This window comes from Colletotrichum spaethianum, assembly GCF_022836535.1.
Source record: "Colletotrichum spaethianum MAFF 239500 DNA, contig20, whole genome shotgun sequence".
Lineage (NCBI taxonomy): Eukaryota > Fungi > Ascomycota > Sordariomycetes > Glomerellales > Glomerellaceae > Colletotrichum > Colletotrichum spaethianum.
Window position 1 is genome coordinate 899294 of NW_026054790.1, and position 16650 is coordinate 915943.

Below are 16650 nucleotides of genomic sequence, written 5' to 3' on the forward strand. Positions count from 1 at the left end.
TATCAGCCAATACGTGGGTTTGACTGGTACATTCGAATAAGGAAGGAGTTTAGAAATTGATGCAAGACATCGATAGTTCAGAAATCGCTAGACAGTACAATCTTTACATCATGATAAGGCCTGATTTGATGTACCAGTAGCACAATGACTGTTCTGTCAAGTCGACTTTTGAAAAGATCCATCTGGGTTTCCGGAGAGTAACATCTCGCCTGCAGAGAGGTTATGAAAGCTGATGCAAAGTCTTTTGGTGATGTTGTGAAATTTGTGTTAAAAGTTTAGGTTGGCGAACATAGCCAGTGGAAACAATCGCCAAGATGAAACCAAAGAGCAAGTGATGTGTGCACGATTTGAGGTCCAGTGTAAAAAAGAGAAGAATGACTAGAGGTTTGGAGGGTGACGGTAACATCTTACTAACAGTCAATTTCTGTCACGATGTTGTTCCTAGAGTTGACTAGGTTGTGAAGGCACCAGAATGCTTAACCTCAAGTAGAATAATTTTGCATTAATTATAGCATAGCTTGCACCGTCACGATCGTTGTCTTGCTGTAATCCGAGTCTATATCATCATGTGGCCAGGTCAAAAGAGCGCCGATGAACATCGAACCTTGCCTTTGCAACAATGCTGTTGTACAGTCACTAAAAGCCAGCACGATCCATAGACCCAGCCTGCATACGCGAGTATCAGTATAGAAGTGCAGAACGTTATAGCGCACTTACCTCCTGGGTTGATCCTTCCGGTGGTTGGCGAATCGACTTGCAATAGGCAATCCGGATTCTCGCTCGTGCTCAACACCGGGAAGACTAGGAATATATTTGATCGCCCGAGATCTTGCTTTGCAATCATTTTTCACCAAGCTTGTCTACTCTGAGGTGTGCCAAGAAAGATGGTAATCGGCTAATTTTACATCTTGGCCATTACGAACCACCCAGTATCCCTGTGTGGAAACTATTCATCAAATAGATTGAAAACACCGGGAACCACAGTACAGCATCAGAATGGACGACGGCAAGCACGCTGTATATGTATAAGTAATACATTAAATAGGCTAACTTATTTCGTAGTGATGTGGGGCAATGGAGGGTCGGCCGGAGGATCGGAGTGTCGGGACCTTAAATCCATATCGGCTGAGAAGGAACCGGACTAGTGCTTACTTTAGTCATCGGCTTGCCGTTCAACAGTCACAAGCAATGTCCATCCCATCCCATCTATCAACTTCACCAAATCATTCTCAAGCCATAGAGCCGTCTGTCTTCTTAAACACCACAATCGAAGGGACTGTTGACTGCGTAACCAGGATCGGACATCTCATACGAGTATCCTCATATTGAGTTGCACAACGGGCGTCCTGGGAATTCTGGGGCCCGAATATTGTTGTCTAAAAGCCATCTCCGTGTCTCAAATGGCTCAATCAGCGTTATCGACAACTGGAACTTTCTCTCAGGGCCGTGATAATGTTGAGCCGACACTTGCCGCGCGGCTGAGCGCTAGCCGGCGTCGTGATAAACCACAACTTTCCTGTGGTCTTTGTCGACGACGCAAGTAAGTCTCAATGCAATTCCGATTTGCCAAAGGGTGTAAATTGACGTGTGATCCAAAGAACCCGATGCGACCGGCAACAGCCTTGTGCAACTTGTTCATTGCGAGGACATCCATGTGTCTACCTGGCTAATCAAACCTCCGGAGTGATTTCAAGGCAAACAGCTGGCGACACTGCGTCACTTCAGGATCGCATAACTGATCTTGAACGTCTTGTGCTGACATTGAGTTCATTACCGATGAAACCAAAGATCAATACTGTAGGGGTCACAAGCATTCCTTCACCGACCAACAATGGAGATACTGTATTCGATGATCGATTGGAAACTGGGAGCATGCGTGTTAGTGCTTCAAAGCACCAGTACGTTGGAAGTGATCACTGGGCTGCCATTCTGGACAGTATAGCCGATCTGAAGAACCACTTTGACCGAGAAGAACACCTGATGCTTGCTGAAAGCCCAATCCAGTCACTGGACGGTGATAGTAATGAGGATGGAGTATTCGGGCCGCAGCACCCGAGTCAGCGTGCCCTGCTTTTGTATGGATGTCGACCGGCATCCTCGATGGCAGAAATTTTGTCCGGCCTCCCACCGAAATCCGCAGTCGATCGGTATGTTGAACGATACTTTAGCCGTCTCGATCTTGTTGCTTCATGTCAGTGGTTTGGTCTCTAATCAGTAGTTTTGCATGTGTTCTACTAACATCCTTGTAGCATCTGTTCATGGACCATCTTTTATTGAGGAGGTAAGCTCTATCCACAAACAAGATGGTGTCCCAGTTCTGATATAAGTAGTACGATAAATTCTGGACGGACCCCGAAAGCGTACCCATCATGTGGGTTGGTCTTCTGTACAGCATGCTGTGCCTTGCCATCGTTGCATCAGATCCTGCCAGTCACAGATCTGAGCAGAAGCAACAACAGCTCCAGATCGACCTGTATCGGGAAAAGTTAGTTCAATGTCTTATGATGGGCGAGTACACTCAAGGTGGTCAACATGCGCTTGAAACCTTCACAAACTATGTGTACATTGAGTTCCGCATCCGCGATGACGCCGAGAAAGATGTCTGGTTCCTTCTTGGCTTGGAGGTGAACCTGGCAAAGCGTATGGGTTACCACAGAGACCCTAAGCATTTCAATGACATCAATCCACTTCAAGGAGAGATGAGGCGCAGGGTTTGGGCTACGATTCTGCTAGGAGATATTTTGATCTCTGGTCAGATGGGCATGCCTCGAATGATTCGTGATCACGAGTTCGACACGGCAGAGCCAAGAAACCTGAATGATGAAGATCTCAACAGATCCATGGTGGTAATACCCAAGTCACGGCCGGAGACAGAACACACAACGGCTTTAGGAATTATTGCGCGGAGAAGGATTCTGATCGCACTTGGAACAATTTCCGACTTGACCGCCTCGTTGGTTCCATGCAGCTATGCTGAAATCATGCGAGTCGATGCCATTTTACACAAAGCCAGGATGAGTATTCCTCCGGCACTGCAAATGAAGTCAATGGCAGCTAGTGTCACCGATTCGCCTCAGACCATTATGGCACGAATCTTCTTAAGCCACATGTTCTATAAAGGGCAAATCATGCTTCACAGACGATTTTTGTTTGCCGAGACAGCGTCCCAACCCCGAGATACATTCTCGTACTCACGGAACACATGTCTTGAGGCTTCTCTGGCAATGCTACATATACAAAAGGTTCTCGATGAGGAAACCTGCCCTGGTGGTCTGCTCCGAATGATGCACTGGAGAGTTGGTTCCATTATGAACCACCAATTCTTAACAGCGACCATGATTCTTTGCTCCTTAGTACATCGGAAACACATTCTTAACCGCGCAGGCGAAATCATATCTGCGCTACGCACGGCACGGAGCATCTGGATGAGGAGGGGAGATGGGTCGCGGGAAGCCAAGAAGGCAACCCAGGCAGTCAGTATTGTTCTTGCACAAGCTGGCGGGCCTCGGTTCGATACAAATCTTTTTGTCGAGAGAGATAATTTTGTTGCAGTGTCCAACAACGGAACAGATAATGGGCATTTGACCAGCAGTAACAAGGTACATGAAGAAATCGGCTTTGACGAAATGGAGACCATCTTCTTTGTTGAGACGTTTGGTCTAGATCATGGTAAGAGAATTGATGATATAATAAAGTAAGACATTAAACTAATGAGCCGCCGAAATAGAATTTGGATCGTTTCTACCAGAATCTACGGGAGACACTGATCTAACTGAACATGACATATCAGGTGATGGGTCTATTGAAGAAATGGATTATCTCAACGAACGTTATGCTTAGTGATTGAATGGCATTGGGTAGCATTAAATCGAATATGCAGAAGGATGCTTTGTAATTGAGAACTTGGAAATTCAGAAAACCCCAGTTAGATTGAGGTCTTTGATGACTGTATGAAGTTCGAAGGCGTGTACTTATGCATTGTAGGTGTTGAATGGATTCTCTTCTTTAAAGAGAATCCCTATTTACGATCGTAACAGGGTAAAAGTTAAGGGTGAACCAAAGATGTATTTCCGTGATTATCTTTCTAACTACAAGACTTGGCTTTCGTACACAAGACATATGATCTCGTACGTCCCTGAGTCAGTTCGGTATGAATATACTTTGATCCCTCAATGGATAACCGAGGGCCGAATATCCAGTCTGTGCCCTCTGCCATGGTGTGTGTCCTTGAGTCGTGCGTGTCGTACAACCAGCTGATGCTGTTATTCCAACAGTAGGTGTATTTTATCTGCCGCTTTTATGGATCAGCTGAGAATGGGCTTTGATTCGCTCACATATTACCTGAAGTTGCATTGTTGTCAGGACCTTCTTTTTAACCATCTTATTTAGCTGGTTTCAGTTTATTTGCATCTGCTTAAAGAGGTGCTTTTGCTTCTCTATTAGTCATGGCCGTAGCCTGATATTTGGTATCATCACCGACATCTTATTCAGCTGTCGCTTTCTGAAACCGAGAACCACTCTCATTAAAACCCATCTCGACATTAAGTTTTGCTGAACTACCTCGAGGATGCTATGGGAACCATCCCCTCCCAGCCTGGCCCAAGAAGGATTGGCTCGGTCAGGCCATAATTAGGAAATTGTGACACACTTGAATGAGATATCTCCCAAGTCTTCACTCACGACCCGCCAAGGTCGACCAAGCTGTCGCCATATCTATCATTCTCAGTGGAATGGACGTAGGGATATTTACTGGTAAGCTTGATTAAACTGATTCATGGGGTGTATTCAGAACCTGAGTTGCGTATAAACAAGATTCTGTTCTGGTGTTCGGCCATCGAATTTGGCGCCTCGCCCTTACTACCCGTAATGCTTTGGCCTGTGTCAATCTTGGCTTCATGTTGTAAGAAAGAAGCGATGTCGAAGCATTCAGATATGAGCTGAGATGCAGTTCGCTAGCAGCAGGTGGGGTCCGAACGGCCTTAAAGGCAATGGAAGTTCTCTGAGGGCACCGGGACCATCATACATTTCGTCCACAGGGGTTCAATTGGGTAGCGAAGAAGCATGATTTAAGCCTTCACATGTATTGACGATACAACGTGCCGGCGTTGACGAAATTCCAATGAGTTGGAAGCCGCGGAGTGCCACGTGTGCTGGGATACTGATAGATAATGCGACGTCGGGGTCAAAGTAGAGCCACAAAGACAGTTCACATTCAGCTTCGTTGTCAACAGGTATCACAAACACAAGTGACTTGAAATTATAAAATCCAGTATGTCACGATTTCTAACCGCAGGAAATTTAGCAGCCTCCACCACCACCTCCGCCGCCGTCGCCGCCGCCACCACCGCCGCCACCGCCGCCATCGCAACCACCTCCATGTCCGTGACCACCACTACCACCATCACCACCGCTCCAGCCATAATAACCGGCTGTATGACTACCGTGGAAGCCGTTATGATGATGGTATCTTTTGCCGCCATTTGAATGACGGCCGCCACTTTGGCCATGGTAGTTGTAAGCCATGGCAGGTCCGGGCTTGTAGCCCGAGCCGTCATAGGTGTGTTTCTTGGAGCGGAAGGGTGTACACATGTTGATAATGCTTGTGATTGTAAAGAAGAAATCTACAATTTTAGTTAAAGTTCCTTCGAGATCATCGCAGGTCCTTTGTAACGTACAGTTGATGGGAGTTGTGTAATGGCTATTTTCAGGAGATAAGACGAGAAAGTTTGGATGTTGTCGATGAGGGCAGCGCAGTCAGCGATGGGAAGGATCAAAGATTTAAGTAAAAGAACGGCCAGGCATTTGCTCGAAAAAGAGAGCGAAGACGGTTCATCAAGCCTGCCTTGGGGGCGAGAAATCAGGTTTGGCGATCCGTAGAAGCTTCTGATGGCCAGTATTTCTGCCTTCCAGAAGGCTTCTAGCGCCGGAAGGATCGTCGGGATGCTGGCATGAAATCATGACCCTCCGAGCAGGCGAATCAATTGCTACAGAAAGCCTTCGTCTATTGACGCCTTGTACTATGAAGCGCCTTGCAAAGCACAAAAAGGGTAAGACGAAGTACACGAAATTTGCTCATCTGACAGCAGCTGTGGATTTCCGGGGGCAGTTCCGCGCTTGTGGGGCCGGATCGGCACGATCAACCTGTGACGTAGACCCCACAAGCCTCATCAGCACAGCCCGGGCGCAGCCCGCACTGCCCCGCGCAACTTCGCGCAGTCTGCCCAACTGCCCTAGATGTGTTGATCAGGGACATTCTTACCATACATGGGGAACAGTCCTTGGTAGTATCATCACATGATCATAATGTATTCAAGGACTTCTTGCTTAGGCTTATGACTCACTCGATTATTTTCGGTTGAAGCCGAGCCAAGTGACATTGCGTGCTGCTGTGAAACCGTCAAGGTGTCACGTTGGCTCAATACGGATTGTGGCGCGGGGACTCAACCAAAGCGCGTACTGTGTAGTTGGAACAAGTAGACGTGATGGCTCTGCTAAAAACACCAACGATTTCGTCCCTCCCTGAACAACTCACTCCGATGTACACGGCTCCTCCCCGTAGTGTGAAACCTTGCTACAGAGCTATCCAGGGCCCTTGCAAGCATGGACGTTCATCTGATGGGAACACCGTCCCTGTCGCGATCAACCCTCTGCTTCTTGGGCTTTTCTGGGTCTGAACGCAATAACTTCTCGATGATGGTAGTCTTGGTTGTTGTAATTACCTTCTTGGCGAGAGACGGCTTCGTAAATTGTCGTTGACGGTCCTTCTCTGCCCTCTTCTCGGCCGTCTTAGCAGCTTTGATATCGGCCGGCCCGGGCTCAAATACGGGACGAGGGCCCCGGTGAGGGGGCCAGCCGCTAGTTGCTTCGCTGCCTGTGGTGAACGGGATGCCGTCGGACATTGCTTCGAGACTGGTTGTTGAGCGTGATCTTTACACTTGTCGTCTTTGTATCAATATGCCTTAGTCTATTTTTTTTGCTACGGTGTGTTGCGACGCGACAGAGGGCTGTTGGATCTAGTTGGGCTCCAAAGTTCATGTTTTCAAAATATTATTTCAATAGGGTGAGTTCAACGCACTATAAGAGGTGACTCATGCCTTACGTTCTAGCGAAACTTTCAGACTTTATCAGTAAGCTGGCGGCTATCTGCATGTAAAGTCTCAGTTGCATCCATATGCAGAAGGATCGACGGTCGGCTCCGCGCCGCAGACGCACCGCCATGCTGGTGCCAAGAGTCTAAGAGAAATTGAACTTATTGAACCGGTCAACGTCACGTTTTAGCCTGTTAAGATCTCCCGATTCTCTAAAACATCATTACTCATACTGCGAGACACCCTTGTTGAATCTTAAGGCCAAGTCTCCATGGCTTCTCTTTAGCTTACATTCCTAAATAGTAGGGCCTCAACATATTCAATCATATCACCGCCAGTACCCTAGTCAGCAACTCCAATACCATTAGCATATTTTTCAACTGTCTCTTCTGTCAACTTGTCTCCTTGAGTTCTACGTTTCACTGGCTAAGTAGATTTTGTAGTCTTCTCCGTTAACTATTGTGCAGCGTATCTTTGTGCACTACAGAAATTGGCTCACGAGGCATCATTTGGCCAGTACCCTCCCCATTGCTGTCTGGGACATCCACATTTATTGCCGTCTAAACGGCAAAGGTAGGGGTGACATGATGTTTCTTTCACGGGAGGGGGAGCCTGATGGGTCGGTGGTTTTCCAAATCAGCATCATTTCAATGGATAATTTCAATGTTAGGGGTCCAACATCGACACGCTTGAACTGTTGGGGAAGGATTTTCGCGCTTACGTGCCCTCAATACCCCAAGTTTGCTGTTGTGAGGGTAACCTGAGACTTGCCGTGGCAGACGCAGTTAGCAAAGGGGATGGGGTAGACATGAACATAGTGAAAATGAAGGGACACGCGGCCAGCTTGTACAACGATTCGGTACACGTCGGTGGTTGTGTAACACTAAATAACACAAAACAACCATGGTAAAAAGCGAGTATATGGACGAAAAGGGCGCGCTCAGCATCGTTGTGGGCTACCTCAACCGCGCAGGCACATCATCAATGACTTTGGCGACATCGAGACCAGAATTATTGAGCTGATACAGGAGGCCAATGGCAACTGGTGAGGCCATCGCCAGCCTAAAGTATCCTTCATTCACCTCGACTGTTGATTCTGCATCGTCCATGACGAATAGTATCACTTAGCCTTTGGCAAGTTTCATTCTTACATCAAGCATGGCAATCGGGGTAACACTCTCCATGCTGACGTGAACAGACTCATGCGATCTTTTTTACAATGACTAGCTGAAATTCAGACTATTGCATCAAGTTTTTAAGTTTTGATTGGACTGAATTTGTCATTTTGTTTCTTTGGGTAATATGAGACGAATCGCAGATTTGAGTTTAGCGGCGAAGGCTTTTGTTCTATTGTTTGGCATTACGGGCACGTTACCTTATCACAGACGGAGAAAGTTTGAAGTTTGAATACTGCACACTAAAAATCCTTTTCTATATTTCTAGTGTAGTGGGAACACTCATAGGTCAGCCCATTGTTGATCTCGTGAGGTGCAACAGACATACCATTGCCAAGTTTCGAATTGCGAATGGCTGCTAGGGTGGCCGCTAGGGTGGCCGCTAGGGTGGCCGCTAGGGTCGCCGCTGATGGAGCTGCAGTTCGTAGAGAGGCGGAATACCTAGAATTAGTACACTACCAATCAGCGCTTGAGGTTTGCAGTCTCGGAAAATTGCGACAGAGCCATAGTGAACGTTTGTTTGTTACTAGAAGACACGAAGGGGACCGGCTTTGGCAGCTGCAGAGTGGAATGCGTGTCTTAATTAACATGAAGCCTCTGGAAAGGAAGGGAGGCCATAACTTCCGATACTATGCACTCTGATACTGTTTTTGGCGACTCTACTACGAAGCTCTTGCTATGGTGCAATGTTTTGAATGCATCTTCAGTCTAGCATCATGCATTGAGCCATGTGAAGGTTCTCAAAGCTCCCTCCTAGGTGTCAAGCGCACATTCAAAGGGCCCTTCTTCCAGAGGCCAAACAGTTCTTGTTCCGTCCAGTTTCTACTGTCGTCTGCAATCTGCATGTCGAAGTTCCAGATAACTCTGGCGAGGATAACTCTCATTTCAGACATTGCCAAGCTGTTTCGTCAGCGGAGAACAGAAAATGTGTAAGGGAGGATCCTGCACTTACTTGCGACCGATGCAGTTGCGAGGCCCGACAGAAAAGGGTTGAAGAGCACTCTTGTTGTCGTCTGCAAACTCCGGATCTCCAAGCCATCGTTCGGGGATAAAGGCGTCTGGCTGCGCGAATTGCTCGTCGTTATGGTACATGGGCCATTGGGATACCATTACTCTAGTCTGTTGTTTTGATTTAGCGCCAGCTCCTCGATGCACTCAATGGTACCGGACGTGATCCACTTACACCTTCCGGTACGTATCTCTCGCATATGTAGTCTCCTCCAGGCTTGACAATACGAGTCAGGCCCATCGGCACAACGGGGTAGACACGCATGCTCTCGTCGAGAACTGCGAGCATGTACCGCAGCTTCTGGACGCTGAGAACGTCAATGTCCTGCTCTGAGTTGAACGATGAGCGGACTTCTTCAGCCAGTTTCGTCATAGCATCCGGGTGGGTTGTCAGGAAGAAAGTGACACCCGAGAGCACAGATGCCGTGGTCTCTGAGCCCGCAATGATAAGGGTATCGGCTGTTTCTTCAATCTCTGCCCTCGACATGGCCTGGAAACATTACGGGTTAGCGCATACATTATGCCAGAGTTACTATACAGGAGACTCACCAGAGCACCCTCTTTCATCATCATGGACTGGACGAAATCCGGTCTCGACTCACCCAAAGCCATGCGCCTCTGGACCTTGTCTACACTCAACTGATGATGGAGTACTTGATTCTCCTTCAGCTTCTTCGGGATCAACCACTTCGTGAACGGTCGTGTGATCCAGTAGCGCTGAAACTGATTTCTGTAAATGTTGGCGTGGATGGTGTCAAAAATAGACGAAACCCAAGGGTGATAGTCCGACTTCTCGAGGCAGCCAAATGGTTCTCCGAATGCTAAGTCTCCGATTATGTCAAATGTTGTGTAGTTATACCATGCAACCATGTTTAAAGCCCTTTTTCCATTCTCACAGTTTTCATGAAGGCGTTGGATCAACAAGTCGATCTGCTTCTGAATCAGGGGCTGCTGCTCAACCATGCTCTGGGCAGAGAAACCGTGCGCTAGAACTCGGCGAATGCGAGCGTGGTCCTCCCGGCCAGAGTTTATAATGCTATGCGGCTTATATCTGGCGTTGATGGGATCTTTGTAGTTCTCCATCCCGCCGCTGCCCTTGCTGTGACCCATCAAGTCCTTGAACGCACGTGGATCGGCCCAGTCGATGGTTTCTGGGCCGAGTCGAACAACAGGACCGTATTGCTTATGTAACTCTGCAAGTTTCTTGTGCGCCTTGCCGCTAGTGATCATTCTTGAGAATGTAAGCCGTGTAGCGGCGTAGAGCTTCGGACCCGGGAAATTACGGAGCGGGTGGAAATACACATTGTAGACAACAATTGAGATGAGTCGAATGAATCCCTATGGGGTCCGTCAGTATTCTGACCTCTTTGGTCATGGTATCTCATTCCTATAAGCTTACCAGAGAAAGTAAAAAGACAGGTAAAGCCACCGTCAGCTGCACATTGCTGAACATTGAAATATCGTGTGGGATAATCATTATGAATGTGGTGGTGTTGCTCTCAACACCGGTTGCTTGTGTGAGTCTGAACAGGGGATGAACCCTTTCATATCCATCATCGTATTTCGGCAGGGAGCTTGAACGTCTTATAGTTCAGTAATGCAGATGCACAACTTGTTTCCGGGAACATGCCCGCCGAAGATCCAGACGATACGTTTCTCACCGGAGCCGAAGGCGCTCCGGGGATAAACAGTGTTACACCAACCAATAAAAGGAGCGGATGCTCCCGTCCGATCGTGTCTAGTGACGTCGCAAAACGCGACCCTGTGGCGAGGGGTTGTGTTTCTTGGGGGCTTGAGCGTCGCGCGGCATTTCGGATGGTGGGACGTGGTGTTTCATGCCATCACATCTGACGGTATTGGCCACAGACGCAACGGATTTCGGGCTACTGAAGTGACCCGGATGATGGGATTTTCATGCCTACATCCCATTCTGAGCGTGGTAATTGTCGGACAAGTGACCACGCGGGAGCAACGAATGCGAGAGCTTCAGTACTGCAGACTCGTTTGGTCCTGGGCTCGCTCGCATTCGCGTTGCAAAGCCAATTAGATAGCAGCTCCTTGTGTAGAGCGCCGCCAGTGCCGCTGGCGGCTCTGCAATGCATGCCGGCGTCACGGACTTACGGATCTCGGCGGCGACATGGAATGCGTACGCAACGCACGGCGCGGAGTTGGGGTGTTTGTCCCGTTACTGGCCGGCAGTGGAGATTACCATTCCGTCGATTTTGGACAACATTTCAGCTTATGCATAGCCGTGGCGGCATCATTGCCGAGTACGTAGAGCAAAAGGATCACCAATGTGTTGAGGTTGCCGACCATTGGTAGTACACAAATGCTGGGTCTCGTAATATGTGCCTTGCCCTCTGGAGATGATGACAAAACTTACGCGAGAGGGTTTTAATAGCAACTACTCGAAATAGAACGGAAGTTCCTCGGATAATAGACACTAAGTGTGGCATCTTTGGCACCATTGGGGTTATGGATGTATGAGTAGCTGGCTTGCATTTCACCTTCCAAGCGACTGTTTTCGTCAATCGAATTCTGCTATGGCAGTGAGCGTTGACTCTCGAGCATCCAAGCTGCTAAACGTTTAGTCCCACATGCTTTTTACGCCAAGTTGACCAGTTCTTAGACGTCACTTTAGTTTGTAGAGGCTATGACAGGGACACCTTCAGATCGCTGACCAGCCCTCTTTGCCAGTTTGAATTCAGCTATATTGTTCAGAGCCGAGATAATGAGTGTCTCATGACTATGTCGATTTTGGTACCGGAACCAGTCCCCATTACCCTGTTTGAAAAGGAGAGGAAGGAACTGTTTGAGGTTGAATGTCTCCATAAGATAGTATGTTTGACCACGGACAGCATCGATCGCAGCAAACGCCCGAATGGCTCAGTGGTAAAGCGTCTCACTAGTATAACTAATTAGTCGCCTCCGGTCGCTATGAATAGACCACGAAATGAGAAGATCGCCAGTTCGATTCTGGCTTTGGGCAGTCTACGAGTACATGTCGTTTTTGTTTGTCGTGTATTTTTGTTTCTGTTTCCGTTGACCCCGTTGAATTCTCAATCTGCGGCATTTTGAGCTTGCCAGCACAGCCATAGTGTGTGTGGCCTATGGCTTGCAGTGTGGCTAAAGCTCTCATCACAGCTATTATGTAAGCGACAATCACCTCTCTGAACCACGCTAGCAAATGGTTTGATTGGTTCAATTCAAGATCATTCTTTTCATTCACCAGGACCAGGAGGAAAAAATAAAAAAGGTAGTCCAAGTGAGGGGACGCAAAGCACACATCTCGTTTTATTTGTTGAGTTGATCGGTTCTTCATTGGCACCGAAGCTAGCAATCATCGGTAGTATCTTCTAGTATCGAGAGGGTTTCTCTTCTTGCTTCTTCTGGGTTACATAATCTGTCAACATCCCAGCGCACTGTCCAAGCTTGCAAACTGGAATCTCATCCTCACCTCCATCATCATACCATCTCACCTCAAATGCCATCACCGCACCAGCTCATCTTACCATCTACGCATTTTCGCACCGCCTTACCACTCGTACATCTACTTTTCGCAGTCCATTGCATGGCCACTGCGTCCTCGAGGGAGACCGCATCACAAGATTGGAGATATGGCAAACCTACGCGACCTGCCGCCTGAGCTCAAAATTGCTGTGGCCAAAGCTCTGATGGACAGCGACACCTATGGCCACAGACAAGCCGATAAAAAGATTGCCGCCCTTGCGGCACTTTCGGCGACCGATCAATTTTTTCATCAAGTTGCAGATCCGTTGTTGTATCAGTTTGGGGTCCTCCGCCACCCGTATCTACTTTGTTGGGCAACTGAAATAGGGAACTTGAACGTCATGAAGAAGATACTCGAAGCGGGTCCTATTGATCCTCAGATCGGCATTCTTCGCTACAAACCGGATCATGAATATGTCTCATGGGATCCCAAGGTCATGTCGGCCGGTGAACGTTTCAGACACTTCTACCGACGCGATGGCCGACAGTTCCAACAACGTGAAGATTTCTTTGCGCACTTTGCTGAAGAAGATCCCATGGAAGAGTACGGCCCGTTCTCGGACGATAGTTCCTTTACAGAAGATAATATCTCGGAGCACAACGGGTTTTTCTTGGAAGAATACGACGACTCTGACGACATGGACGATTCATCCTCGGAGCAATTCTCTGAAAATGCCTCAGTTGCCGACCATTATTCGGCAGGCGAAGCTTCCGATGACGCAGAAAGCTCCAATGACGATGCAAACCTAAACGTGGCTGGTGGCCTTGGTACCAATGGCGGAAACAATTTCGGCGACAACGATGACGACGGAGACTTGGCTAGCGATGACGGGAGCGGGCTGGACGACGAGGCCATGTTCGAAGAGTTTGAAGAGGTGGAAAGGGAGATGATTGGGATCATCCGTTATCCTGACCAGGACGACTATGACGAAGTGGATGAGCACGATATCAAGGGTCTGTATTGGTTCCCAGTTCATATTGCTGCAAGATGCGGCAATCTATCGGCCCTTAAACTGCTTGTCGACTTTGGCGCATTGCTCAATATATCGTCGAAGGGATTCTGCTGCCGAAATCACGACACGGCACTTTACTGGTCGAGTTGGGACGATACGCACCCGGCCTGGACGCCATTCCACGTCGCTCTATGTCATGGGCACCCAGAGGTGGTCAAGTACATGCTCAAGGCGTGTCCGCACATACAGGAACGCCTACTTAGCTACGACGAACCGCCGTGGTCTATGCTGCCTGTGTTCATCTCTGCTATACGGCACGGCTATCCCAAACTGGCCGAATTCTCTCTGGAGCAGGGTATTGACGATGCCACTGATGGCGACCCTGACCTCTCTGGCGCCACTTTACTCTGGAGAGCATTCTGGGAGACAGACAGATTCAAAGAGGCTCTTGCAATCCTGCTACGACACGGATCTGATATAAATCACGATTTGGGACAAGGACATACATTGCTTGTAGAGGCCTGTCTGCGCGGCAACTTTGAGGAAGGGATCGCTTTGGTGAATGCCGGAGCAGATGTTACAGTCGTTCTTCACAGCCCCGGTCCCGCCACCGCGTTGGACTACGCTTGGGATGATATGATCAATTCAGTCGCGAGGTTCCCTGGTCGTATAGAAGGATGCGGGGTCCTCGACATATGTTGTGGCATGCCGCCCATAATGGTCCAAAGGGGCATGGCTCCAGCTCCTCAGAGACCTCCATCACCGGCGTCTGCTCCCGATATAATCCGTCTTCTTCTCAACTCCAAGGCACTGCACGCTACAAAACAAAGTCCACTTCATATTGCAGCTGCAGCCCATAATTCCAAGGCTCTGAAAATCCTGCTCAATTTCGGTATGGATCCTACAAGCCTGGATGAGGAGGGGTCCAGTGTACTATTCCTTGCAGCAACGACCGAAGGCAGCTCTGCTCCACCCCATGAGTTTGGCGAGACGATTTCTATTATTGCAAAGCATTTGCGACAGAGACGAGGCACAGAAAGTGCGATGGGCACCTCCACGAGGGCTGGCGCCGACGAGGCAACGACCAATGGAGACGTTGCCCTTCGAAACCTCATGGAGAACGAAACCGTATCGGGGAATCTTAACAGAAAGCTAGCGCGACACGCCGCTGCGTTGAAGCTGATCGAGGAGGGACTCGCTGATATCAACACTCGAGACAAATTCGGCCGTACAACTCTCATGCTTCTCGTCGCTGAGGGAGATGTTGCTTCTGCCCGTCAACTAATGCAACGTGGAGCTCAAGTTGAGTGCGGTCCGGAAAGAGATGATTTACCTGCAATGTGGGTCGGCTTTATCATGGATGAGTATGGGCATAATGCAATGGAAACCTACAGGTTCCTCAGTACACTCGATTCTGAGAAACGAATTTTGAGGGACCCGCAGTTTCTCGCATTCGCTATCTACGACAATCGAGCCGCTATAGTTGATATGATGCTCCCGTCTTTTGAACCCGACACTCTGATCCTGACTGGCGGGAAAGTCTGGAGGGAGATTGGCGACAGACAAGCTGCCATACTAGCCAACGAAACCAATAACGCCGAGTCAATGTTCGAGGCCTACAGACCTCAGATACCCCATCGTGACGGTTGGACGTTGTTGCACATAGCGGTTGAATTCGGCTTTCAGCGCGCGGTAGAGAAGCTTATCAGCGACCTAGGAGCGGACGCCAACCAGCCAAACCCAGACAGTCACAGCCCGTTACACATCGCCATCAAGACGGATTCTCTGGACAACGAATCCATGATCCGTCTGTTGTGCAAACACGGGGCGGATCCCCATACGAGCTCTGGTGAGACAACCAAATCGCCGGTTGATTACGCGATACAGGAAGGTTACTCCTGGATGGTTCCAGACCTGCTTCGAGAACACCCGATAAAGGGAGACCCAAAAGCCCAGAGCAATCTGTACCTCCATTCCATCATCTCGACTCAGATAAAAGGCAGGCCTGGCGTCGCCCGCGACGCACTTCCGCCCCTGATCCGAGCCGGGGCAGACGTCAATGAAACAGACAGCAACGGAGACACTCCCCTATCTTTTTTCATCAAAGAAGCTTTGCGGCTTGAAAAAGAGTGGGACCTCTCTGGTCTTGGTGCGTGTGTTACCATGTTGACTGTGCCGACTTTGATCAGGAGTGGCGCGAGACCAAGCGTCCGCAACACCGATGGCAAGACTGTGCTTGATATGATGGATGCGGTCAGGAATCGTGATGTTGGGCCATACAGTCTCGGAACTTTCCTCCGCTCGACTCTGCTCTACGAGATCATGTTGTATCGGAAGAGCATTGGTATGTAACAGCGGAGTTGGTGGGGAAAATGCATTGCCTGGCCGAAAATGAACTATTGGTTCCTCTTGTCAGGGTCAGAGGTTTATATGTAGGGGATGTAATCAGGGGTTCGAGAATCATGAAAACAGACATGACTGTGGATAATCAGCATCGATTCGAGACCATGTCAAGCCCAATGGCGACACTGCCTTCTCACAGGATCAACGAGTTCGTTTGCGTGAGAATGATATAACCAATGCTCTCTAGCATTGAAACTTGGGCAACATCTTTCGTGAGAATTTATGCACCTGGAGATGTATCTCATACCAAAGAATGCAGTACTCGCCTGTGTTGTTTCGCTGTTTTAATCTACATTTCCCTTCGAAACCAAGCTTTGCAGTCTCGTGTGCACTTTCTCTGAGGCTTGGTTCACTAATCAGAAAACCATACTAGTTTCTCCGGTAGGTAGTAAGTATGACGAACTGTAAACAGCCTGAAGTATGAGAAAACGTTTCTATGCACCATTCGTCAAGTAGCTAAGTGTTTTCAGGTTTATTCTTAAAAAGCAATAAGAAGAGAATTAATGTTGGCGA

At 48.6% G+C, this 16650-nt stretch overlaps 3 protein-coding genes and 1 non-coding gene across 4 annotated transcripts; 3 read left to right on the top strand and 1 right to left on the bottom strand.

The window, feature by feature from the left end:
• Nucleotides 1-1400: 1400 nt before the first annotated feature.
• ColSpa_07946 (fusarisetin A cluster transcription factor fsa6) lies at nucleotides 1401-3698 on the top strand (the record flags this gene model as incomplete). Its single annotated transcript, XM_049274158.1, has 4 exons — nucleotides 1401-1540; nucleotides 1599-2191; nucleotides 2250-2281; nucleotides 2331-3698. The coding sequence occupies 4 exons, from the start codon at nucleotides 1401-1403 to the stop codon at nucleotides 3696-3698; spliced, it is 2133 nt and encodes a 710-aa protein (XP_049130115.1).
• A 2910-nt stretch (nucleotides 3699-6608) lies between these two features.
• Nucleotides 6609-6899, bottom strand: ColSpa_07947 (uncharacterized protein; the record flags this gene model as incomplete). The annotated part of the gene is made up of 1 exon (XM_049274159.1): nucleotides 6609-6899. The coding sequence occupies one exon, from the start codon at nucleotides 6897-6899 to the stop codon at nucleotides 6609-6611; it is 291 nt and encodes a 96-aa protein (XP_049130116.1).
• A 5247-nt stretch (nucleotides 6900-12146) lies between these two features.
• Nucleotides 12147-12260, top strand: ColSpa_tRNA_209. Its single transcript has 2 exons — nucleotides 12147-12182; nucleotides 12225-12260. It is a non-coding gene; the product is annotated as a tRNA-Thr (tRNA).
• Nucleotides 12261-13122: 862 nt separating this feature from the next.
• ColSpa_07948 (ankyrin-1) lies at nucleotides 13123-16086 on the top strand (the record flags this gene model as incomplete). Its single annotated transcript, XM_049274160.1, has 1 exon — nucleotides 13123-16086. The coding sequence occupies one exon, from the start codon at nucleotides 13123-13125 to the stop codon at nucleotides 16084-16086; it is 2964 nt and encodes a 987-aa protein (XP_049130117.1).
• Nucleotides 16087-16650: the final 564 nt, after the last annotated feature.